At 35.7% G+C, this 25,732-nt stretch overlaps 2 protein-coding genes across 3 annotated transcripts; both read right to left on the bottom strand.

Annotated features, from left to right (window-relative positions):
- Nucleotides 1-3,246: 3,246 nt before the first annotated feature.
- Nucleotides 3,247-7,673, bottom strand: LOC143564363 (calmodulin-binding receptor-like cytoplasmic kinase 2). The gene is made up of 6 exons (XM_077051664.1): nt 7,352-7,673; nt 4,765-5,009; nt 4,468-4,636; nt 3,941-4,030; nt 3,538-3,839; nt 3,247-3,453 (listed from the first exon to the last, which is right to left on the bottom strand). Exons 1-6 carry the CDS (start codon nt 7,647-7,649, stop codon nt 3,247-3,249), a joined length of 1,311 nt encoding a protein of 436 aa, XP_076907779.1. The 5' UTR covers nt 7,650-7,673.
- A 2,926-nt stretch (nt 7,674-10,599) lies between these two features.
- On the bottom strand, nt 10,600-19,423 carry LOC143564373 (ATP-dependent helicase BRM-like). 2 transcript variants are annotated; one of them, XM_077051672.1, is made up of 14 exons: nt 19,235-19,423; nt 17,284-18,267; nt 15,965-17,185; nt 15,776-15,888; nt 15,570-15,657; nt 15,397-15,483; nt 15,230-15,322; nt 15,074-15,157; nt 14,791-14,994; nt 14,461-14,700; nt 11,790-13,649; nt 11,450-11,692; nt 11,263-11,368; nt 10,600-11,208 (listed from the first exon to the last, which is right to left on the bottom strand). In XM_077051672.1, the coding sequence occupies exons 1-14, from the start codon at nt 19,349-19,351 to the stop codon at nt 10,781-10,783; spliced, it is 5,868 nt and encodes a 1,955-aa protein (XP_076907787.1). In that variant the 5' UTR covers nt 19,352-19,423; the 3' UTR covers nt 10,600-10,780. The 2 variants fall into 2 exon arrangements, with proteins under 2 accessions (XP_076907787.1, XP_076907786.1); XM_077051671.1 differs by having other exon boundaries at nt 10,600-11,368.
- Between the last annotated feature and the right edge of the window lie 6,309 nt (nt 19,424-25,732).

The following is a 25,732-nucleotide window of genomic DNA, read 5'->3' on the forward strand; positions in this document are numbered from 1 at the left end:
TGCTTGTCCTTTGTTCCTTCCCGCCTAAGGTTGTCTGCGCAGCTCCACGCGCCAGACCCCTTACAAGGAATCCTGCGTGAAGACCACCTGTTACAGCGATACGCGAGACGAACTCTTCTCGCAGCGCGCTAAGGATTTGTAATTCTTCTCGCAGCGCGCTAAGAACGGTAGTTCTTCCCGCGACGCGCTAAGGATTTGTAGTTCTTCTCGCAGCGCGCTAAGAATCGTAGTTCATCCCTCGACGCGCGAAGAATTATAGTTCTTCCCGCGGCGCGCTAGGAATTTTAGTTCCTCCCGCGGCGCGCTAAGAAATGTGATTCTTCCCGCGGCGCGCTAAGAAATGTAGTTCTTTCCGCGACGCGTTAAGGTTGTTTCTGTGTCTGCCTTCGCGCTCGCGCACTTTTGCCTTCGCGCTCTCTTGACCTTTTGTGTCAGCCTTCTCGCGCTAAACCCTTTGAGTTTTCTTCTGTTTAATCTAGCCGTTGCTTTTGAGTTGTCTTATCTTTTGAGCTGTTGACCTAATCTGCTTTATGTCTGAAAAGTTACTTTCAGCGCAGCATGCGCACCAACCCCATTGGTTGGTAGAAAAAGTGACTGACATAATCTTTTGAGATATGCCTTTGCCATGCTTGACCAGTACCTTTATCTGAACTGCCCATGCCTTTTTACTGTTCGCTGACAGCTTTATCTTGCCCCCTGCAGCTGCCATATCTTTTGATATCTTTTGTTATCTTTTGTTTTGTCTTCAACTGTTTGTCTTGGAACCTTTTCCCCTTTTTCTGGATTTATGTTTCCTAGGGTTTTCCTATAAATAATAGTATTATTTTCTTAACACTACACACACTACACTTATTATCTCTTCCTCCCTTTTTGCTCTCTGCCGTTGTCCTCCTGCCGCCTCCCTTTCTGCCTCCGTCTTCCTCCTTGTTCTTCCTGCTTTTCCGGTAATATATATATTATATATATAATAGTTTACTTATTAATTATGCTAACTTATAATCAAGACTTAAAACAGATCGTTAAAACAATAATCTTTAATTATAGGTTAACTTGTGCTTGTTTAAAGTTGGTTCTTGCTTTATCTTACACCGCATCATTTATCAAGTGAGTAATCTCGTACCTAATCCCTTTTTGCTTTTAATGTTTTGGGATGTTCATGTGTTCATACAAACTTAGAGTCTTAAACTTGTTTATGAACTTTAGTCGCGCAGTATCCCATGTGTTGAGGACGTTTACTTGGCTGTTTATTTGTATGTGTGTATCATTAACCGCTTTGTTCGGCCTATTCCGAAGTTTTCATGGATCCATTAGATGAACACGGGAGACCTATCGTTTACGGTTTTCTTGTTTTACACTTGCACAGATGTTTTCTCGTTTTTGTGCTCAATTGGGAGCACGGATTGAACTATGAACTATGAGCTATGATCTATCTAGGCTTGATCACAATCTGATTGCACCCTTGTTAAACACCAGACATACACGTGTTGCGCGCAGTTTTATTGTTATCTATGTATTGTATTAAACTTGATTTCTCACCAACACGCAAGTGTTTGACGTTTATTTTAACACATGTTCAGGTTTGCAGTAGCTGTTTTGGAGCTTGTGGACACATAGGACGTTTTTACTTTTGGACCTAGATTAAAATGTATCAAGACAAGTTATTGCTGTTCGAATATTTTGATTTATAATATATTGATTTATGTTGGTTTATTTATATCTTATGTATACGTTGCGCATGCGTGAATGAATATATTTATTAAATATTGACACCCAATAGTGTCACGAGTAATGAAACAATATGTGGCGCCCCGGTGTATAATCCGCCTTTGGTCGGGGTGTTACACCAGCAGGGGCTCCAGTGAATTTTTTTTTTTTTTTTTTTTTATAAATATATTCAAACAACATATTATTAAAAAAACACATAAAATATTAAAAAAAACACACATTAATAAAAAAACACATTAATATCTAAAATTCAAATTACAAAAAAAAAAACATACTAAAAATTAAACAAACAATAATACTTAATAATAACACTAATCACTTGCTATACGCATTAACAATTGTCTGCTCATTTGGAAACGAGTTCGAAAATCCGACTCCTCGTATACCGGTTGAGGGCTAAAATAATGCCTAATGAAAGTATCGTTAGCACCCGATCGATCACGATCACGAGGTGGTGCTCTAACTCTCGGGACTCGAGGTTGCTGGGCTTGATTTTGCAAAAGATCCACCACGGTTGCGGTCAAAACTCCCCCCTACATGAAGAAGCAAATCATCCTCTTCGGAGGAGTCGGAATCAGACGAGTACCACGACATTTTTTTTTTGTTAATTTTGAGAGGATTTTAGGAGGAAAGGTGTATAATTGTGAAATGGAGTATATTTTGTAAAGGTATATATTAAAAGTTTAAGAAAATATATATTTTTTTAATTTAATATGAGCCCAACGGCTCTTTTTGCTAAAATCTAGGTAACTTTCTCTCTCTCTTCTCCCGCTAACCAGCTCACGCCTGCCTCTATCCTCCCGCTAGCGCCCCTGGTGGTGTGGTGTTAGCGCCTGGGGGCGCGAGCGGAGGGGCTCTAGCGCCCCCGTTGAAGCCCCCACACCCCTCAGTCTTATAGATATTGATCTAAGTAATTGTTACATATATTCTAATTTCTATTATAATATAGTGCTTACCGCTTAGTCTTAGGAAAAAGATAAGCCCAAACTAAGTGGATACTGATTTTGATATGTTTAGTGCGGTGGTGTTGAATTGGATTTTCCGACATGTAGATAGAACTAACGTTATCGCAGTCGACTAACAATGTGCATATGGGACTATGGGTGGTCAAGCAACTCGAGAAGAAGGTTTCTAATCCTATACATTTCGGCCACGACATAGCCATGCCGCGGTACTCAGCCTTGACACTAGAGCGGGAGATAGTGTTTTGTTTCTTGGAGGACTAGAGAATCATATTCTCACCCACGTTAATACAAAGTACCTTTGATATACCGAGAATCATATTCTCACCCATGTTAATACAAAGTACCTTTGATATACCGTAGAATCCTTTCGGTTTTCCTTTACTTTGTCTATAACAAATAAGTGTATATGCTTAATGGTAGACACAGATAACAAGTGCCATTGTCAGGTTTATTATATATACGATTATATACCTCAAACAAGCATTCACAAAAAAAATAATAAATAAAAAATTAATAAACACTTACATTATAAAATGGTACCCACAATATAACAATATCAAACCAACTCCTCCTTATAATCTCTCCGTATATTCCACAAAACCTCAGCACATCTCCTCATCATGGGCCTGTTTTTTCTATGAGAGTTAACACATTGTAACGCCAGTTCTAGAACCTTCTCGACAGCCAAACCGTTTGCGTCCGCCTTTTCAAGTTTCGGATCCAATACCAAAAGCACAGAACCGTCTGTAAACTTCTTCATCGCCTGTCATTTCCAAAAACGGAACAAAAAATACCTTTTTAACTATATAAAAACCGAAAGGGTATTTTTGTCAATTCACGCACGTACCCATCTAGCTGTTACGCGCTCTTTAAGTTCACGATTTGCTTCAATAGGCCTTCGGCCCGTGACCAGCTCCACAAGTAATATACCAAAAGAATAAACGTCACTTTTTTCAGTAAGTTGATATGTCCTCAGGTATTCAGGGTCTAAGTAGCCCACAGTCCCTTTGACCTGAGTTGACACGTGGGTCTGGCCCGATTCTGCATCGGCTGCTAACCGTGCAAAACCGAAGTCAGCAACTTTGGCTCGTAGCTTTTCGGTGAGCAGGATGTTTGAAGACTTGATATCTCTATGGATTATAGGGTGATCTGTTTCCAAGTTATCACGATAAAAAAATTATGGAGTTGTAGTTGTGCGGTACAATTCATCAACTCATTAAATGGTTCGGGTTTAAGAAGATAAAGCGTACCTGTATACGTGTGTAGGTAAGTAAGAGCGTGTGCTACGTCTATAGCGATATCTAAACGAGAGGCGAGACTAAGAACATTGCCCTTGATGCCTGCATTTGTTAGATAGTTGTTACTTGAGGGACTTTTTTGACATAAATGAAAGTTGAAGGACTGCCACTACACATTAAAAGGTGTAATTTGTGGCAAATGAGCCAACTTTTGAGCCGGGCTGTCGACAAGCCGAATATTATTGGTGTTGCCAGGTTCAGATGGCTTATTGAGCAGCCCTAAAGGGACTTTTAAAGAAAAACATAAGTTTTGTCAAAATGGGCTCTAACCAAAATGGACTCTTGTTGAGATTGTCGTTTGGAAAGAGCTCGTTTTGATCCGTCAAACATGGCTTTTTTTTAAAATCCTGTTTTATCTGGCTAAAATGATGTTTTTAAAAAACGGTACATTTTGACCCAAACTTGCTCTGACCCGTCACCTGACCCGATCAGCACATTTTGCCAGGCGTACGTGTTATAAATGAATTTGGACAACTCACAATCTAAGTGTTCCCGAAGTGTTCCATTCGACACGTATTCAACAACGATGATTCTTTCATCTCCGTGCTGCAAGTACCCGTAACACTTCACTAGATTCAAATGTTCCACCGTCGATAACGCCTGGATTTCGCTCTGGAACTCTCCTCCAAGGTTCTTGTCATACATACTCTACACAAAAAGTCAAAGTCAAGCAGCATATTAGTAAACTAGACAAATGGTCAAAATATAATACATAGTATTGTAGCCTCTTAAATGATGATCTAAATGGTTTGTACTAAAGATATAGATGACCCGACCTTTTTGGCCCGTTTGACCGCGACAAGGGTTCCATCTTGAAGTTGACCTTTATAGACAGTCCCGAATCCGCCTTGTCCAACTTTAAGGGCTGGGGAGAAGTTCTTTGTTGCCTGATTGATTTCCTGCATAGTGAACTTAACACTTCCGGGCTCTTTCATGTGAGTAGAATCGTTTCGGGTTCCATATATGTCACGAATTGTGACTCGCTTCCTTCCATCGGTGGAGTCAGATGCCCCGGAAAAATCTGTCAAAGGCAACATGTTAACACTTTGATCTCAATGGAACAGTATGGCCTTAAAAATACAAGAACATGATATTATTTCATATGTGTTTTTAAAATTTCACATATTTAGGGGTGTGCATCGTGTCGGGTTGACAAGTTTAACTGTTCAATGCAAAACGGCCCACACATTTCTTCGTTTAAAAACATCAACCTTGTACACACCTAAAATGGTGTCCCCATTTAACTCATTAATCTAAACGTGTCAGACGGGTTGATGGGTTGCCGGTAATAATAATTAAGTTGTAAACATGTCAATTGGGTTGGTGGTTTGTAAAAAATATAATAATCAGGTAAACAGGTCGATGTGATAACACAAAACCTAATTACTTTCACTAAAAGAAAATTACCACCCATTATAAATATCATCATACCATATATTTTTTCTTATTTTAAACGCTAAAAGTATCATGTTTATCAACACATATAAATAAAATTAAGCTACTAAATCTCTTTGTTAGTTTGTTTTACTTAATAAGACACAGAATAATAACACTGATGGTATAAAGTATAAACCATCTCAATGCATAATTATCTCTTTATTTATTCACGTGAAACGAACTATAAATGATTCATATTACTTTATTTGTCATAAGATGATTAAATGTGATTTATTTTGTGCTTACAAAAAGTAAATAGCATATAAGAAATTTAGATATGGTGTTTGATTTGTAAACATGATTGATTGGTAGTAATAGGTAATTAGGTATTGACTTAAAAGAAAAGAAAGAGAACATGTGATTATTAATAAGTTAATAACAATTATTTCTATATACCATGACTAGAATTAAATTTAGTATTTTTAAAATCAAAGAATCAGAGACATGTAGGGGATGGGAAGGGTTCACATTTAATATGTGTCACCCCATCTTTTATGGGTTTTTAATTTGAAAATTTATTATTATTTTGGCCCCGTTCCAACTTGATCCGATTGCAGAACCCAGAAAATAAAAATACGAACACGAAATTTGACCAAAACTTAATCGACCCTTAATTAAACTTGCAACTGAAAAACACGTACTAAAACCATTCAACCTATAACCTTTTTTAAACTAAACAAAAACTTAACCTACGCAATCAAACTCCTAAATTCTAGACTACATAAACTTGCAAACAAATCAAATAAACTAAACATATAATTATAAGCATTCAAGTTATTAGTTAAATCACGCCATCAGACCTCAGGCCTTTGGTCTGGTGGTTAGGGGGTTTTAGCGTAGAGGTTTTCTCCTGTCTGTTGGAATCTTTGGAGCGTCAAATTCAAATTAATAATGGACGGTTGAAATTCTGTTGCATAGGCTCGAGCTTGGGTATTGCCGTATTGGTGATCGTTAGGCCTAACAGCTCACAACGAAGTCAACACATAGTTCAAAAGAACTTAGTCAAGCCTAGTTAATTAAACTCTTAGTAAATACTCATTCAACTTTCACTTTCTTTCAAATTACCTGTAAACGTTCTTCATAAGCATGGCCGGCATGAGGGCTGTGTGGTCCAGACCATCGTCCTAGGGGCAAACAATTATTTTTATATATGATTAATCTTGATCCGAAAACTTCTTTTTTTTTAATCTATAATCCATTCAACGACCAAAACTAAAAACAAACAAAATCAAATAGAAACTAATGATAATTATAATCCCGATTCGTTAAAATAAAACCGAGGGATGGCTAGGCGGATCTCATGGGGAGGATAAAGAGGAGATCAGAATTCAAATATTTTATTATTTAAGTTTTATTTATTTATGTTTATCTTTTTAGTTTCCTAGTTCTAGTCAAAGTCTGATTGTTAGGGTTATAAATACTTTGAGGTTTTTTTCATTATAATAATAAGAAAAAGAGAAAAAAGTTTTGAGTTCTGAAAGTTCAAAAAAAAAATCTTCTGTTGCTTCCGATTCCATTATTGAGTTTCATCACAAGTATTTAATATTTGTTATTATTATAACACCACTTTCAAATCACTTGGTTCACAACAGTTGCACGACGAAAGGTTTTTGTTACCAGTTTACGATTCAAAAACATTGAATATTCCAAGATTAATAAATCCAATTAATCTCCAACAACTAAAAGAAATAACGGCCAATTACTATAACGTTAATCGTCGTTTAGAATCATATTAGCGTATATATTTCTTGACTCATTAGGCTTTTTTTATTTTTTTTATTTCGGGTATTTAAATATTTGAAGACGCCCTATTAACAAGGTCACATTTTATATATATGTGAAAATATTAACCAAATAACACGTAATAATTTATATAGTTTATTACTACTATTTATGTAATTCTTTAACTTAAAACAAAGTAATCACCTGAGTTTGAACTGAACGTATCAGAATGACCACCACCACCACCACCGTAGCCGGAGTAGCTATGATGATGACGTGTATACTCCTCCTCCGGCGGCGTAAAACACGCCACAAATACTCCGGCAACGGATCTCGCAACACATTTAACTCTTCCAGAAGAAGAAGAAGTTGATGATTTAGATGAGTATGTGGAAACAGAATACGAGCTCGGTGACGGTGATGAAGGAGGAGGATAAATATTGAACGGCCGATCAGGTGTACGGACGATCTCGGAGCTATTATATTTCCGGCGGCCGTACATGGCGGTGGTGGATTATTATTATTATTATTATTATTAAACAAATGGCATACAAAATTTTATGGAAGACTTTGAATTTTATTTATGTGATTGTGATGGTGGTGGTGGTACTAACGTGCGCCTGTGCCAGCTGGATGTGTGCCACTTGTCATTTATTGCGTGTTATCTGGCATATGTCTAAAACTCTAAATATCCCATGCTTTATATAAATTTTGAGAGAATGTTTAACACTCGGCTTCAATTCTTGTTTTGTTGGTGTACTGACAGGAGGTCTGGTTTCTTTTAATAAAATTTCAGGTTTATTCAGTTTCATGGGCAATATTTTTGAGAGAACATTGGTGGTGGGTTTTACAATGAAGGAAGACGATGATCTTTGTGAACTCGAGTTCGATCATGAGGGCGTTCGGGTTTTACAATTAACGGGCCTCCGAGCGAATGAGTTTCCTCGAAACTAGAGATAATTTGGAGGCACTTAAGCAATAGCGAAACTTGGGCTAAGTCATAGAAGTGACCAGACTCCATACCTATAAAAATTTATGGACAGAATTGCGAAAAGTTAGCTTACGAAGCGAAAAATCAACAGTGACCGAGGACACCCCGCCCCCTTTAAAGCCATGCCCATACGCTTGAGGGCTACGTACAACTAAATTGAATCAGCTGGCGTTAACCTTTTATATATCATTAAGTCACCTCATACAAGTACATGTATACTTTCTTATTAGTATAGTTTAAAAATAAAAAAAAAACAAATCTAACTTGTATATATATAAATGAAGCGGGAATTTAAAAGGAAACAACTCTACATTGACTACACCTAATCTTTTCTTTTGTTATTTAATTCTTTGTTTTAATACATTTTTTATATTAGCTTAAGAACACAAGGTATGCTAGTCTTACACTCTTATATTAACTTTAGACTGCCCACACTAAAGACAAATGTAGATGTTGTCTTTGACAAGTTAAAAACGTAAGGCAATGTCATTCTTATTTTGATGGGTTGGTAAAGTGATTAGGGGTGTAAAATAGAAGGTCAAGAATTCAATACTTATTGAGTGCAAGATTTAGTCGTTATAAAAATATAAGGCAATAAAATGCAATATGAGTCTTGAGGAGCATAGAGTGAGCCCATCGTAATCCCTATCATACGCTTGTGTGCTTATCTTTTGATAACTAGGACCTTGCATATGAAAGTTATGTATATAGTAAGTCATCACGAGGATAAACTATACAACTCTTCTAACTAGATTCCGACATTACTAAGGGTATCTTCTAAACAGTCAAACATCTTAATGATTCAACACAAGATTGTCAAATAACCCTTGGCCCCTGACTTACGTATTCTTTCATTCTCCGTGATAGTTTGTGTGCGTTTTAAATGTAAAGTGTACCCCTCTTCAACTAATCACAAAAATATATTACATCTATTTAGACAACTATGAACATTTCTAAGACATCATTTCCAAGGGAGATGAAATGTTCTAATCATATTTTAATGCTTCAATGTTTGTTTCCCAATTGTGATGGTCCCCCACCCACACACTATCCTCTCACACTCATATGAACACTTTTCATCATAATATCAATTAATGGCTTTTATGCAATATCAGTTAATGGCTACACTATTCCATGTCTAATTAACATCTAAAGGGTCATTTTCATGCCATCATATAGCTTCCACCTCAAGTGGTTCTTTGGACTTTGAATCACCTATTAAAATTGTTGTTGATATTTTAAATAATCAAATATAACAGTTTATATATAAAATCTTAAACACCCTCAAAAGTAATCTTATAACTAAAGTGTTAAAACACTAACAAAAGGTAACAATTTGGTAAATAATTGACAAAGTCTATGATTTAAGAAACAAATATTTGGTGACAACCAAAGAGTGGTTGATGAAGTCATAATCAATGTTGGTAATTTTGGAGATTCTTACATGCCACTTCAATAGATGAACTCTTGGTTACCACATCATAGTCAAAAGACAAAGAAAGGTGCCCAAATGATAGTGCATTGAGGGGTTGTATAGTATAATAGAACATTGCATTATGGAAGAATGGTATAATTGAATTATAAGATATTTAAGGGAAATTAGTTAAGACACTTAAGTGTCTTGATCATTGATTCATTAGTGATATACTACTTAATCTTAAAGCCAAGGCAAACAGCATGACTTCAAGGGTAAAAATAAAGTTAAAAGAAAAAGAATAGAAGTCATGAGTTATTAGCATTTGCCAATGATCCATGGTCTACGTTATTAGCTTAGCACCCCACGGTTTCATACTCGAGGAATGGATATGATTGTCAGCCGGTGGCCCGTAATGATCCTAATGAACATTCAAAAAAAGTTATTTGCGTTTTAATTATCATATTTAAATTGTATATATATATATATATGAATGTGTGTATATAGGAATGCCATACATATGTTTGAGTACGATGATAATCGACGTACTATGATGAAATAACACTCATCTCATAGGATTAGCAACACAAACAGTATTACAACCAGAACTAATGAAAGAAAGTTATTGCTCATGAAAGAACTAATGTCAATACTTGTTCTATCTACAATGCATTATATTACACGATTGTAGTGCATAACATTATGTTAAATCATATTATATCAATTAGTGCATCCCTATAAGACATAAGTGAGACTTCATGTGACGGAATATCAATTGTCCATACTGATTTTTAACACTCTAGACCTGACTCACTCAAAAACAACATCAAGGAGTAAACTCAAACCCCACGCTAAGTCAAGTTTCGAACCTGAAACATCAAGGTCAAGCCTTAAACATCACCCCATGTCATTGGACCAGAAGGCCAATGGCATTGAAAGTATATTAAAGAGTAGGTTTTGCAATGAGTTTAAGATCAGGTTTTTGGTACTCGTATTCTAAGTTACTAACGGTAATTTTTAATTACATAATATTATCATAAACGGGTATACCAGTAAATCATTGCATATGCATATTAAGTTCAACAGTTCACTGAACACTTAGATCTTCCAACAAACAAAAACAAGTTTGTATTATCAACACTACGCCTTTACGCATGGTCACTTGTCCTATATGCTTCAATAGCGGTACTTAACAAATTCGATTACACAAACCATACGCTAACAACTTTCATTGTTGATTCGGCCTTCTTCTCCCTACATCTGTCCTCATTTTCTTAACAGGGTTAGCCCAACCAACGCTAGCGCCACCCCCACTTCCTTGTTGACCAACAGTTTGACTTTGACTCGGCCTACTTTGACCTGGGCTCCTAATCCCACGCCTAACAGGCGAGACAGGACCAGCTCTATCTTTCCTTTTCTTCTTGCAGGTAACAAGATCACCTGGATGGGAAAGCGGTTTAGATTCTTCCAGACCATGAGACGAACCCGCACCCCCACTGCTGGTGTTCCCGAACCTTGTTTCTCTAGCGGGAATGGACCAACGAGAAAGTGGTCTCGATGGGTGACGTGGCTCTGGCTCTGGGTTATTCGTCTGTTTTGTTCGCTTGGTTTGACCAATGGGTTGTAGCCCTTTAGGAGATGAGGAAGCCATCGGCCCTCTAGGAGATGAGGAAGCCATCAGCCCTCTAGGAGATGAGGAAGCCGTCGGACCCGAGAAAGTGAGTGCACTCCGGGCTTCACGGAAGTCGGTGTCGGGAAATGCAATTTTCATTATGTCGAAGAAAAGATCGTGCACCTTCCTTGCTTCAGACCTCACCTGTTCATCAAAATTATTATTGTATTGTTTATGTAGATCATAAATTAATTATAAAATTTAAGGGTTATAAAATTATAATACCTCGTGTGAAAATCCGAAGAACTGCATTCCAGTTTTTAACATAAGCTGCACGTCAACAATGAGATCAGTAACTCCATTGTACTCCAGTCGGTCAACCCGCAGCTCAATCTTTCTTAGATCAAGACTATTTCCAGAACCGCCCCTGGGACTTTCGGTTCTCTTCCATAAATCAGTTAGCAATGGAATAATCTGTTGGCCTTCTTTGTCAATTCGCCTCTGGATCTTGGTGATTACATTTTTGCACTGCGGAGTAAGCAAATTATTAAAGATTTCACTAATAGAATAAATAAATCAAACAAGTTGATTGATTAACATTAACTCATATTAATTAAAAACGTACCCTTCTTTGGATCGCCTCAGTCATCATGGTCCCACCAAAAGACCCACTTCCTTTCTTTACGTTAGAGTTTTCAGAAGGACCAGATATGGGATTTGTTCTTGTAGGCTGCCCGGAAATTTTCCGGGCAGGGGGAGTTTGTTTAGCCTTCACCGAGGAGCTGCTTTGTTCATTCTTGTAAGCATTATTCTCTTTAACCAATTTTCGGTCAGCTTGAAAAGGCAGGTGAGAGGATGGACCGCGAAGAAGAGAAGACCGGTCAATAGATTTGTTATCCTGCCTCGTTACAGCAGGCTGCGGTCGAACACGAATACTACGTTTGCGTTTTAACTTTGGTTGCACAACTAATGCAGAAAGCGAGCCGAATTTCTTGGAAGAAATTGAAGGAATTGTCATTGGAGTTGATCGTTTACTATCTGAAGATGATCCTGATGAGCCCGGTTCTTGAAGCATATTATTTTGTCTTGAAGCAGGAATAATATCATCTTCTTCAGATTGACTTTGGTCAACTACAGGTGCAGTTTCATCATCATCATCATCATCATCATCATCATCATTATCAGAGTCTGCAGCTTCTTGTTCTTGTTCTTGTTCTTCTTCTGCTGCTGCTGCTGCGGCATCTGCAATCTCTTCAGATGAAGCTTCATAGAGATCTGTGTCGTCCAGCTCCGCATAATTCAAAAACTTCTTTCCTTTAAGTCGGGCCCTTCTAACATCTGAACCCATTTCACTTGATTCCACACCAATGTTATCGGTAAATAAAGTGTTCTTCAGGGGCTTTTTGGACATTCTAGCAATAGTAGAGTTGACTTCTCGAGTGCCAGCACGGAGCCATTTAGGAACTTGATCGTACTGCGTCATCTCATCCGTCCAATCAAATTCTTCATCCATTTGATCAAAAATCTCGACTTCTTCTTCACTTCTAGCAATCATTCGATTCACTTTTTGAAGTGACGGGACATCATGAACCGTTTCTTGATACCTTTCTTCATCACGTAACAATGATTCCAAAGTTGACCGTCTTTCTTCATGTGTGGTTCTTTGGTCAAACCTTCCAGCATTTATGACCTCATCAGCCATCTCAATCTTATATTGCTGAATATTATTTCTTATCAAACTTTCGATAGATCCTACGTAACGATCTTTACCTGCCAGGTCATCATCCGAGTCAACACTACCTCCGTTCCTTAAATTATCCTCTTTTTGATGACTAGAAACTTGGTCAACCACGGCTTCCATGTAAATAACTTTGACTTCCCGTGTTTGACCAATACGATGAGCTCTCGCAACGGCTTGTTCCTCATTTTGAGGGTTCGCATCAGGATCATATATTATAACCGTGTCAGCTGTTTGAAGATTTAAACCTCGTCCAGCTGCACGAATGCTGAGTAAAAAAACAAAACAATCAGTATCTGGGCTGTTAAAGTCAACAATTGCTGACTCACGGTCTTCCAAGCTCGTTGTACCATCGATCCTTCGGTAAACAAGTCGACGCCACTGTAAATATTCCTCTAAAATATCTAGAAGCTTTGTCATTGTACTAAACAAAAGCACGCGATGCCCAGTTCTTTGAAGCTTTACTAGGATTCTATCAAGAACCCATAACTTGCCACATGATTTAACAAGGAATTCTTTTGATAGATCGTTAAAAAACGGGTAAGTAAGCAAAGGATGGTTGCACGTTTTCCGAAGCTCCACGATTTTATTCTTCAATGGCTTGAATGTCTTGGCTTGGTATATTGAGCTTTTTTGTACCTTCCGTTTCTCGTCTTCCGGGTCAACCCGAATCGTACCAGTTGCTTTGATCCAATCATATATCACACCTTGGATAGCTGACATTTTACATCTTAATATGATGGAGATCTGCAATTATTATTTTTTAAGGTCAGACTCAAGGTACAGATTAAAAAAGTTGCCTATAAGTGAACCAAACGAAGTGTTCATTCATTTAGTTTTAACGCAACAAATGATCGAAAATGAACAACTAAACGAACAAAGTTTTGTTGTTCGTGTTCGTTCGTTAAAAGAAGAACGTGTTCGGGTTCATTTATGTTCATTCATTAACAGTATAAACGAACGGTTTATGAACGTAAACAAACAAACACAAGTTAAAATTAATGAACAAACATAACCAAACTAAAACAATATAAAAGTAAGTGTGAACAACAAGGTGTTGGGCCTAAAAAGTTACTATAACTAGACTAAATTGAAACAGGCCTAAAAAGTTTAAATAAATATATTAACGAACTTAAATAAACATAAACTAACAAACATAAAAGAACGTAAGTAAACGAACAAACACACACGGATTCGAATGAGCGAACGTTCACGAACATAAGTGAACAAATGAGACATGTGTTCATGTTCGTCTGCTTATTAAACAAGCGAACATAAACCAACTCCCGCCAAACGGTTCACGAATGGGTCACTGAACGTTTGGTTCGTTTACAGGCCTAATCGGGTAAAAAAAGGTGTTTTTTATTAGCTGTGTTGGTCGACCCAAAACACTTTTTGACCAAGGTTTTTTTACTGGTTGTGTTGGTCCGGGTTGACCCAAAACACTTTTTGACCTGTTAACTTTTAAACCAAGTTTTTTTCTCATTTTACCAACTTGACCCATTAACACAACACAAATGGACCCATTGATAACTAAACGGATCGAAAAATTGATTACCTTTGGAGGAAGTGAGCCTTCAACATCTTCAACACGACGCCTAAGCATAAAAGGCTCCAAGATTTGATGAAGTCGATGTATAATAATAACTTTTTTCTCAGTTTCGAGCCAATCATCTTCAGCATTGTGAGCACCGTCTTTCTGAAAAGGCTGTGAAAACCATTCATGAAACACTTTTCGGTTGTCAAACACGTCTGGAAGTAATAGATTTAACAATGACCAGAGCTCTTTAAGATCATTCTGCAAAAAATAAAATAAAATAACACCACTTGCCAACTCAGCATACGCAGTTAACATGTAAAAACTGTAAAATATGAGTGATTATGAGACCTGTAAGGGGGTCCCAGTGAGAAGTAGCCGCCTTTGACATCGATATTTATCAAGATCACGGGCTAGAACCGAATCTCGGTCTTTCATTCGTTGTGCTTCATCAATAACTATATATTTCCAGTCAACTCTAGAAAGTTTTGATTTATCAAACATGATAAATTCATAGGTTGTCACAAGTACATTAAATTTCTGACGGCGAACCTCCTAACATCATAGAAAAAAAACATGGGATCATTTAAATGTTATAAAGAAGGGAACACAAAGGAAAAGGGGAAATTCTTACCTGAGTAAACAATTTTGTCCGTTGATCTTTGTTACCAACATAATAAATGCAAGACGCGTTTGGCAACCAAGTACGCAACTCACTCTGCAGAAATAAGTTAGTTAGACAAGAATGCAAAATGAAGCATTAACAGGGACATAATTAAGGTCAACCAACCTTCCAGTTAACCAGAACAGCATTTGGAACAATTATAAGATGTGGGCCATAATTACTTTTGTACTCCATCAGATAAGCAATCAAAGCCATAACCTGTGAAGGAAGAAAAATAAGATTTGGTTGCCAGGTGGACAGATAGAATTACAGACAAGTGTAGTGTAGCTTACCTGGACAGTTTTCCCAAGGCCCATTTCATCAGCCAATATACCATTCAACTTATTGTTATATAATGAAAGCATCCACTGCAATCCAACCTGTAAGGCCCATAAACTGATAAGAATATTTCTTCATCATTGACCAAATTGAAAAATAAGGACTTAACATAAATAAAGCAACGTACAAGTTGATAGTCACGTAGAGTTCCTTTTCTTAGCATTGATGGCTGTCGTGTGACTCTTTCACTGACAGCATGTGCAAGAGTATAATATCTGTAGACAACCAATAATAAGAGAGATTAAATAACAGCATTTATAATTTATAATCATGGATCTCCTAAAGGCCGCATTGTAAAATTTGAAAAACTAGACATAGTTATTTGAAGCTTACTTGCTAACAGATGAACTATCTTGAGGTGCATTCATTTCAGTAAAGCGGTTTCTTATTAATACTTCTTCTCTCGCACGAGATGCGGCAGCTCTTACCTCTTCTTCGGATAGACCCTTTTATAAAAAAGTGATCATTTATGTGAGACAAGAATAAATAAATATGACATGAAGAATCATTTGAATCCCGTACCTGAGCTCTTGCAACTGCAGCTGCAGCATTTGTAGCCTCCTCAGCCTCCTGTTGATTCTTGGCAGCTGTAAGTTTGCCACCGAGTTTATTAAGATAATCTTCAGTCTGAGATAAAAACGAGGATAAAACCTCGTATCTCTCGGCAGCCTCACTGGGCACATTATTTTGTTGCTCTAGAAGAATCTCTCTATACCTCTCAACATCATTATTCTTCAAAGCTTCCATTCTTTTACTAATATCATCATCTTCGTTCCAGAATTCCCTCAACATCTTCTCATGATACTTGGCAACACCCATGTTACGTGAAGTCCGTGCATCACGAATAGCCCAGTGAGATTCTAGAAGCTTCTTACGCCACTGAAAAAGAGATTTCAACTGGTTCTTTCTAATGATTCTTTGAGCAGCTTGTACTTGTCTGTTAAGATCCAGTCGTTGGCGTTCACATAACCGAATAAATTTCCTATACGGTCTATCTGGCATAGCCATTATATGTTGTTGTTGTTGATCAACTTCTTCTCTCACACGTGCTTGTACATCTTGTAAGAGAAGTTTCTTTTCTTCAATCTGTAACTTTATAACAAGATCTGGCCTTATCCTTTTTCTCTCCAAATTTACAGCTAGTAAACTGTTAATCTTTTTTAAACTCTCGTTTTTCTTTTTGTTAATCATGTCTATGCCTTCGTCAATAACAAGATCTTTTACATCATATGCTAGAGTTAGATTGTTATTGTTATTGAGCATCATACTTGATCCAAAAGAATCATGCTTGCGAGTGAAAAAAGGAAAGTCAAACAATGGGCCATGGTACTTTCTAGAAGGACCCGGATCTTTTGTTTGAGTTGGATCTCCTGATTGTGAGACAACAGCTTTACCTTTGTCTGTGGAACCCTCAGCTACATGAGAAGTTTTCGGAATCACATGCTCTACCTCGTGTTCCTGTTTGGTAGGTAGTGAAGGATTTCTCAGCTCTTCTTTTGCAGGGAGAGAAACTGATGGAGTTTCATTAATTACAGTTGTACTTTGTGCATTAGCTGTGGAACCCGCAGTTTCTTTCTCCTTGTGCACTTCTCTTTTTGGAAAATTCATCACAGCCTGAAGATCCTTGTTATTGGAATCCATAAGATTTCTACCAGCAGGGGCAGTAATCTGCTGCAACTGCACTTCAAGTGGAGGCGGTGCAATAGCTTGAAGTAGTTCACGAGGCAGAGTTTTCTCTCCTTTCTGTAATCAAGTCAAATAAAAAGGTCAACAAAAAGATAAATAATATGACATTTACAAAACTAGTCTATATGATTAAAAAATATACAAATTTTGCAAACCTTTATACGCCTAAAAGCAAGAATTTGGGCTTTAAGAACATGAAATTGCTGTTTTGTAAAGCCCGGGGGTAATTTTTGTACTTTCTGAGATGTTAAAGGGTTATCTATTTGCTGTCTAGCATGCTGTATTTGCAACGACTCTGGGCCAGTTACCATGTTTTTGCTAAAATGATCTGAATTCTGGCTCATGTTAGCAAGTGACTGTGGGGGCGGCATAGATTGCCTAGGTGCCATTTGATTCTCCCTCCCTTGAATAGGGAACTGTTGACCTTGACCACCGCTAGAAGTGTTGACCAAGGGGGTATTTTGGGTTGAACCCGGATGACCAGGCGACATTGCCTGCCTTGCTTTTGTAGAGCCCGAATGACCCGACACGTCACTATGGGGAGAACTTGCATTCGCCACTTGTGGAGAATGTGGGCCCGTGTTGCTTTCATTGACTTTTTGTTGACCAAACATCCTAGACTGCATAATCGGCATTATTTGTGCCATTAAATTAACATTTTCAGGACGTGAAAGATCAATGTTACGCTCGAGAGCCAAAGCCTGCATTGCCTGCATTTGGGCAGCCATCGCCACCTGGCTGTTTCCCATATTATTGATACCCTGTTGACCTTGTGAGACTTGCATTTGTCCCATATTACTCCCTGGTATCATCTGGCCAAACGATGCTGGTATGCCAAAATGCTTCTGAATTTGATTTTGACTTTGACTAGAAACCGCCTGCTGGACTTGCATACCCGGTGATGACTTTTGTTGGGCTTGTTGGGCTTGTTGAGCATATTGCATATATGCTTGTTGCATTGGGCTCATGTGCTGATCAAAACCATGCCTTGTATTTTGTCCTTCATCTTGACCATGCTGCTGTTGCATTTGTTGCATAGAGCCCGAACCCAATCCCGATACTCCTTGCCTGATTCCAGCTTGATATGCTAACATAGCTTCTCTCCCTTCAGGGTTTCTAAGTAACTGTTGTTGCAATAACTGCATAAACAATGTACACAAAATTAACTTTCAACAGAAACACATAACTGTTTCAAACAAGATATAACTACATAACCAACATACAAACACAGACATCAAAACTTAACTTAATTCAAAATAATGAAACATAAAAGCAATTATGAATACTGAAAAGTCACACAAATATGAGTTAATGGTCCACATGTGGATTTAAAAATCCTTTTTTTTGCAAGTGTAGGGCTGTAAAAGAACTGAACGTTTGACGAACATGAACAAAGAATTTCGTTCAATTAACTAAATGAAAATACAGAAGCCATGTCCGTTCATATGTGTTCATTAACGTTCGATAATGTGTCCGTTTGTGTTTGTGAAGACTGAAGGTCTTTAATATTTTTTTAATGACTTTTCTAATATTATCATATAGATTTAAGCAAAATTATTAACCATAAAACAAAAACCATATTCATGTATTATGTGATTAATTTATATGTAAATAGCATATGACATATGAATATGAACATTCAGAAAAACACAATCATTCGCCTGTCCGATGAAACAAACATGAACAAGGCCTCGTTCGTTTCAGTTCAATTTGTTTACAGCCCTATCAGCAAGCGTAAACAAATCTAACAATTCATTGACACTTTCAACAAAAAAACACAACTGTTTCAAATAAGACATAACTGCATAACCAACACACACACACACATCAAAACTTAACCTAATCACAAACAGGCAAACAGTACTTAGTAGTCCACGTGTCAAACTCAAAACCATTTTCAGTGTAAACAAATCTTAACATAAATAAATCACTTTCAGTTGCAACAACTTGACACGTCATGTGAGCTGTCAGCAGCACAACAAAACATCCAAAAGTTCATTTATGCGGCCAATTGAATAAATCTAATATAAATAACAACAACAACAACAATAATAATAATAATAATAATATAATAAATAATAATATCAGTGACTCCAAAACCCTAACCTGCATTTGCTGCTGCTGCTGTTGATGCTTCACCGGATCAAATCGCGACACCGCCGGCGCCGACGAAGACGACGGCGATGCAGACGCCGACGGCGGTCCTCCACCGCCAGATTGCATTTAAAAACCTTCTATAATTAAAATTAAAAACCGTCGTGGTTTAAACAGCTTAACAACGACAATTTCGGATGATATTGTAATTACTTTTTATGGTGGCGAATCGGATCGTGTGGGCACCGAAGTTAACGGAGGAATGAGTTGAGGTGAGGTGAGGTGAGTTGAGTAGAGGCTAGTGGTTGGGTTGGTGTCAGATTGTACGCCCAATTGAGATTCGATTGGATCGGTCAAACCCTAATTTTTACCTTACCCCCAATTTTATTATCTTATATTTTCCTAATGTTTTGCGTGTGGGAGGTGGTGTATGCATAATATTATTATTATTATTATTATTATTATTATTATTATTATTATTATTATTATTATTATTATTATATATAGGGGTGTATCATGATGAGATGGGTCCCCCTTGGTATTTGAAAACCAAGGTGGGTTGGGTTGTATCAACTATGGTTAAATGAGTGGGTCCCATCGTTTCTAAACTCTTTATTATTATTATTATTATTATTATTAGAGAAAATTATTGTTTTAGTCCTTGAGGTTTTTAAGCGGAGTCTTTTTTAGTCCCTAAACAAAAACTTGAACTGTTTTACTTCCTGTGGTTTTTAAGCGGGGTTACTTTTAGTCCCTGAGCAAAAACTTGAACTGTTTTACTCCCTGTGGTTTCTAGGCTGGGTCACTTTTTAGTCCCTCCGTCAATATCAAGTTATTTTTTACAAGACAGACGAATTATCTTCATCACTATACACATGGTCAACATCAATAGTCTTCTACTGTTCATCACCTTCATAATCATCCAGGGCATTATCTAATGTCGTTCCATGATAGAGTCCATAGAAAATGGCTGGATACTTATTTATGAGTTTAAAAAGGACATAAATGGTGGTGGATTTGTGGGGGACATAAAAATTATATTGATAAAGAGGACATTTTATTAAAATATTAAATTTTTTTACGTTTTTTAGGACATGCATGAACAAAAGAAAATTGCAAAAAAGTTACTTCTTTTACCACCTAAATACAAAGAAACATGCAATCTATCATTAGCACAGTAATGTTCCTAAAACATGGTATACTTTATTGAAAATAGGCGAAATTGTAAATGCATGCATATTTGGATGGATAAAATAACTTGAAATTGATGGAGGGACTAAAACTGACCCTGCTTAAAAACCACAGGGAGTAAAACAGTTCAAATTTTTGTTCAGGGACTAAAAGTGACTCTGTTTAAAAACCACGGGGACTAAAACAGTAATTTTTTCCTATTATTATTATTATTATTCTATTTGTTTTAAATGATGACGATCAAAGAATTGTCTAGTTGCTTTGTATATGCAATGATGGATTCAGAATGTTTTTTCAGTTGGTGTATTACTTTTAGATGTTTCAATTTTATAGAGTTTGGTATATAAAGTTTCAGGTATGTTTGAGGTTTGGGTCAGTTTAATGGTTCAGACAAAGTTCATTACATAATAAAAACACGATAAAACCCTAAATTGAGATGAGGGGAGATAGGTAGGTTGTGTATTGTGTGTTTTATAAAACCATAACTTGATATAAAGCTGAATTAGAAAAGAAAAAAATTCAAAAATTTAGATAGTAATTAGAATCGAACCTGCGACCTTTAGTTCAGAAAACCAACTACTTACTAGTTAGGCCAATACTTATAATGTAAACAGGGTGGTTCCTTCCTAATTTATAAGACGGTTCCTTTAATATTTTATATATACAAATACACTATTATTTCGAAACCTAGAACCACCCATTTGTTCTTTAGATCTACCCATGTGTACAAGGTGACCCAATGGCAAAAGGTTGCCGTCAGCTAGCCCAAACCAGTCATACGAAACCCTTAAGCGCATCTAAATTATCTCTAATTTAGGGGAAAACTCACCCGCCCGAAGACCCACTGGTGGTAAAACTCATACGCTTTTAGGATCGAACTGGATATCACAAGGTTCTCAATCATTCTTCAAGTAGCCACGCATCCCCCCCCCCCCCAATGCTATGAGTGAGATTGAACTTGGATTCTCTATTAAGGAACATATGTTTCCTATCACTACACCACATTGGAAAAAAAAACCTTTTTATTACTATACTACCTTTAGAGTCTCGTGTAACACACATGATAATCTAAATAAATAATTAAGTTACAAATAAAACAATACATAATGTATATAAAAAAATGTATTACATCTATTTTTGTATCATTATACATAAATTGATTTTATTTATATTATAAAATGATTATTTTCGAAAAAAAACTTAATAAAAAAATAATGCATGTACATAACATACCTAGAACACTCAATCTATTGAAAATTTATTCTCAGTATCATATATGTATAAATGAAAGAAATTTAGTTATAAATCAATTTTGTATAATACTTCTCATATAATAATAGTTTTGAGCTACACTATAAAAAAGATTTTGATAAGTTTGAGGAGATTCTTGACTTTGCCAATTGACAAAAAAAATAGCAGGTTAACCCGTTTAATTTTGTGAATGTTTTGCTTCACCTGAGCATAATTTTGTATGACATGTTTCACATTCAACATTCTGATTACTATTTAAAGAAAAGTCAACGCTGACATGGAGGTGGCATGTCGGAAGTGTTTTTTTTTTTAATTTTAATGGTCATGGGAAAAATACTCAATGTGCAAAATCCATATCTTTTGACTATTTTAAAAAATGTCCTTAAAAATAAATTCGAAACTCAATCGCATTTAAAATTATAACTTTCATTTGTTTTACATTTTCAAGCCAAAACTTTAAACCACTTTGTATTTACATGTTGCAACGGTTGGTGGATAGTTTGTTAAAGTCATGTAGCATCTATTATTTTATTTTTTATTGTTTACAATCTTCTCGGTTTAATGATGCCACCGGCGCGAGCTTTAGAAGCTCTTTTTATTATGTGTGAGTTGGCTAGAACGTTTTGATGTTACTTTTTCAAGATTTGACTCTTCCGCAACGCGTGAGTTCGTAAAACTAGTAATGAATAAATATTAGCCTTTTACAATAAACTTAAAATAAAAAACTGTTACACTTTATGGGATTCAGTTATTATAATTAATATATTGTACTTATAATGAGGACAACAACCATAACAATAATATATAATTTCCACAAGATTTATACTTTCCTCCTCATTTTATATTTTTAGTTAAAAGATTTAATAAAACATAGTTAGTTTAATAATATATAATATCATAAAATATACTTGGAACGTTACAATAGAATCTCCATCCATATAATTTAACTAAAATATGTAGTTATAGTTAAAACTTATTATGTTTTCAAAAAAAGATTAGTTACATGTGAGAACTATTTTGAAATTGAGAACTTTAAAATAATTTTGGACCACAAAAAAATACTTTTTAAGAAAAACATAAAAAAGTATAATACAAAAAATAACACGAAAATAAAAAAAAACGTATTATTTTACATTCTGATTTCATAAAAGAAATAAAAAAATATCGGTTTAGAAAATTATACATATATGTATAATACGTATTTTTTTAATTTTAAACAAATAACTCTTTATACACATATGTACAATTAAGATAAATGATAATGTACATATGTGTACCCAGTGGCGGACCGAGGATTTTTTGCCAATGGGGTCCCATATTTTCGGTGTTCAAATTTTTCGGGTCGGTCGTTGTTCAGGTCGAGTCGAGGCGAAGAACATAATAAAAAACAATATCATAATAAAACTTTCTTTTCAATCATCACTACCTGAACGGGTCAAAATGGGTTGGGTTGACACATAAACACTTTGTTTTCCCTTTCTTAAACATTTTTGAGATAGAACCTAGATCCACCCTTTCATAAGCATGTGTTGAAAACCATTAACTTAAACTAGTGAAAAATAAAACTGATATTTTAAAGTGTTTGAATGTTTCTAAAGAAAACCATGCATAAAGTTGAAAACAATGATATGTATTTTAGAGGTGTTTGAATGTTTCCAAAGTTATCATTGCAACATTAGCAATCAAATGATTGATTAACACTAAAAATTAACACAAAAAACCAAAAACTGAGCCTTGTAAGACTTGAACCCATGACCTTTCAAAGATAAAACAAGGGACTTTCCACCAGACCACATCAACATTAATAGTATGAGTTCCAAGTATTAAATCTTATGGGGTCCTCAAAAAATTTAATATACCGCTTCTAATAAATTTTTAAAAAACATTGGTGTCCCGGGACCCCGATCCACACTATGTGGGTCCGCCCCTGTGTGTACCTTATGTAAATCGAGATTAAATAAAAATATACATATGTGTATAATTAGTTTTTTTTTTAAACCGGGATGAAAAATAATTTTTTTTGGGTTTTTTTACTTTTTAAAAAATTTTGATTTTGTTTGTTTTATAAATTTTTTAAGGGTTTTTTTTTTGTCCAAAATATTTTTTAAAGTTCTCTTATAATCTTCACCCTTTCAAAAAAAAAGCCTCACATTTGATTTCATACGTATGCTTATAGTTATTTAAATGATATATTTTCCACCTACAATCACTTTAAAATTTAAACTTTACGTATTATGTTTTCAAGCATTTATGTTTAAACAATGCCAGTATATTTTTAAATATTTAAATGTGATACTTTTTAGTTTCTCTTTACAAGAACGAATGGAACTCTCAATGTTATGAAACTATGGAGATAAAGCTCCTAAGTTATATCATGAATATGTGGCAAAGAGTAACTGAGAGAATTAGACGCAAACTTGATTTACATGAACCAATTTTGATATATGTTATGGCAGTTTACCGCTAAAGTGATACACATTGGAAATTAATTTAAATGTACACGGAAAATGGGATTTGTATAAGGTGTTCATTAACCTTTTGAAAATCTTTAAGATAATGTGCCCTGTCAAGTATTTTTAGATAGCCTTAAGAGAAAATGGCTCTATGAAATATATAGAAACAACTAGATATGTATGATGGGTTTAATACAAGTGTTTGTGTGTCAATAGAGGATACAAACTTCTTTTCTATAAAGAAGAGTCTTTCACCACTAATCTATGTTAAGCCTCTTTTATTTTTACAATAGTCTTGATGACTTATCTAAGTTGATCTAGATGGAAAACTAGGGCCTAGTGACAATCTTGATCAAAACTCTTTTAAATGAGTCAATTTGAGTTGTCTCAAAAGTTAAATGAGTTGATTTGGGTAAAATGTTTTAAATAAATTGGTCAAAATGAGTCATTTGAAATTCCATCATTTTATTTTCAGGTCAAAACGGGTCGACAAGTTCAAAGAAATGGGTCAATGCGGGTTAGTGTCCTAAGGAAATGTGACAGGTTTCGGATCGGAACGGGTTTTCGTACAAGACAGGTTTCGGCATGAAACGGGTTTCAGATCGGAACGGGTTCGGTTCAAGTTTAAAGTCAACACGAGTTTTCACCCGTGACGTGTTGGGTTTTGGTTTCTTTTGTTTCTTTCTGGTCGATTCCGGACTCGTTTTTGTTCGTTTTTTCAGTTTTGTTTTTGTTCAGTATGAGTTCTTTTAGTTTCGTTTTGATTGATGTGGTCCGGTTTTGGCTTTTTGTTTCTTTGTTTCATTTTCGTTGATTCTTTCGGTTTCGGTTCGATTCTAGATGGTTTTTTTTTATGGAACGAGTACAACGTATGAAACATTTTAGTGTTTTTATTTTTTTTGTTTATGATTTATATTTTGAGTTATAATTTTTTTATTATTATTTTTGAATATTTTTTTGAGAGTTTTTGATCTTAATAGAAAACCTCTCAACAAAAATTTAAAAAAAAATAATTAAAAAAATCATGACTTAAAATATAAGTAAAAAACGAAAAATCTTAAAAAAACTAAAATGTTTCCGCAGTTATTCTCGTTCACAAAAAAAAAAAATAACGGTTTGACCCAACCTATTTTGACCCAAACCAAAACAACTTTTTTTTAATTGACTCGTTTTGACCCAAATTCAATTTGACTCATACTCGTTTTGACCCATAACTCATTTCAACCCATGACTCGTTCAACCCAACCCAACCCATTTGCCACCTCTATGGAAAACCCATGGTGCATGTATTTCTCATATCATATTATGCTAATAGATGAAAGTAAACAGGGACTGGATTAGAGACTAAGGAGTGGTGGTCGTTCTTAAAGCTTAAAGGTTTAAAGATAAATCATTCTAAAAGTGAGTACCTTTATTGTAACTTCAATGGTACATTTGATGGGGAGGACACTCAAATTACTATTAAAGGCATTACAGTCTCGCAGAAAACCAAGTTCAAATATTTATGGTCATTTGTTTACAAATTGTAGCAAAGGAGTGTGTAAGCATGTTGATGCAAGTGGTGAGGCACATAAGTATATGTGAAAAAACGTCCAATAAGTTCAACGAGAGAAAG

This window comes from Bidens hawaiensis, unplaced genomic scaffold (assembly GCF_021521415.1).
Source record: "Bidens hawaiensis isolate Kalapana, Puna unplaced genomic scaffold, B.hawaiensis_p1.1 tig00021996_1, whole genome shotgun sequence".
NCBI classification, from domain to species: domain Eukaryota; kingdom Viridiplantae; phylum Streptophyta; class Magnoliopsida; order Asterales; family Asteraceae; genus Bidens; species Bidens hawaiensis.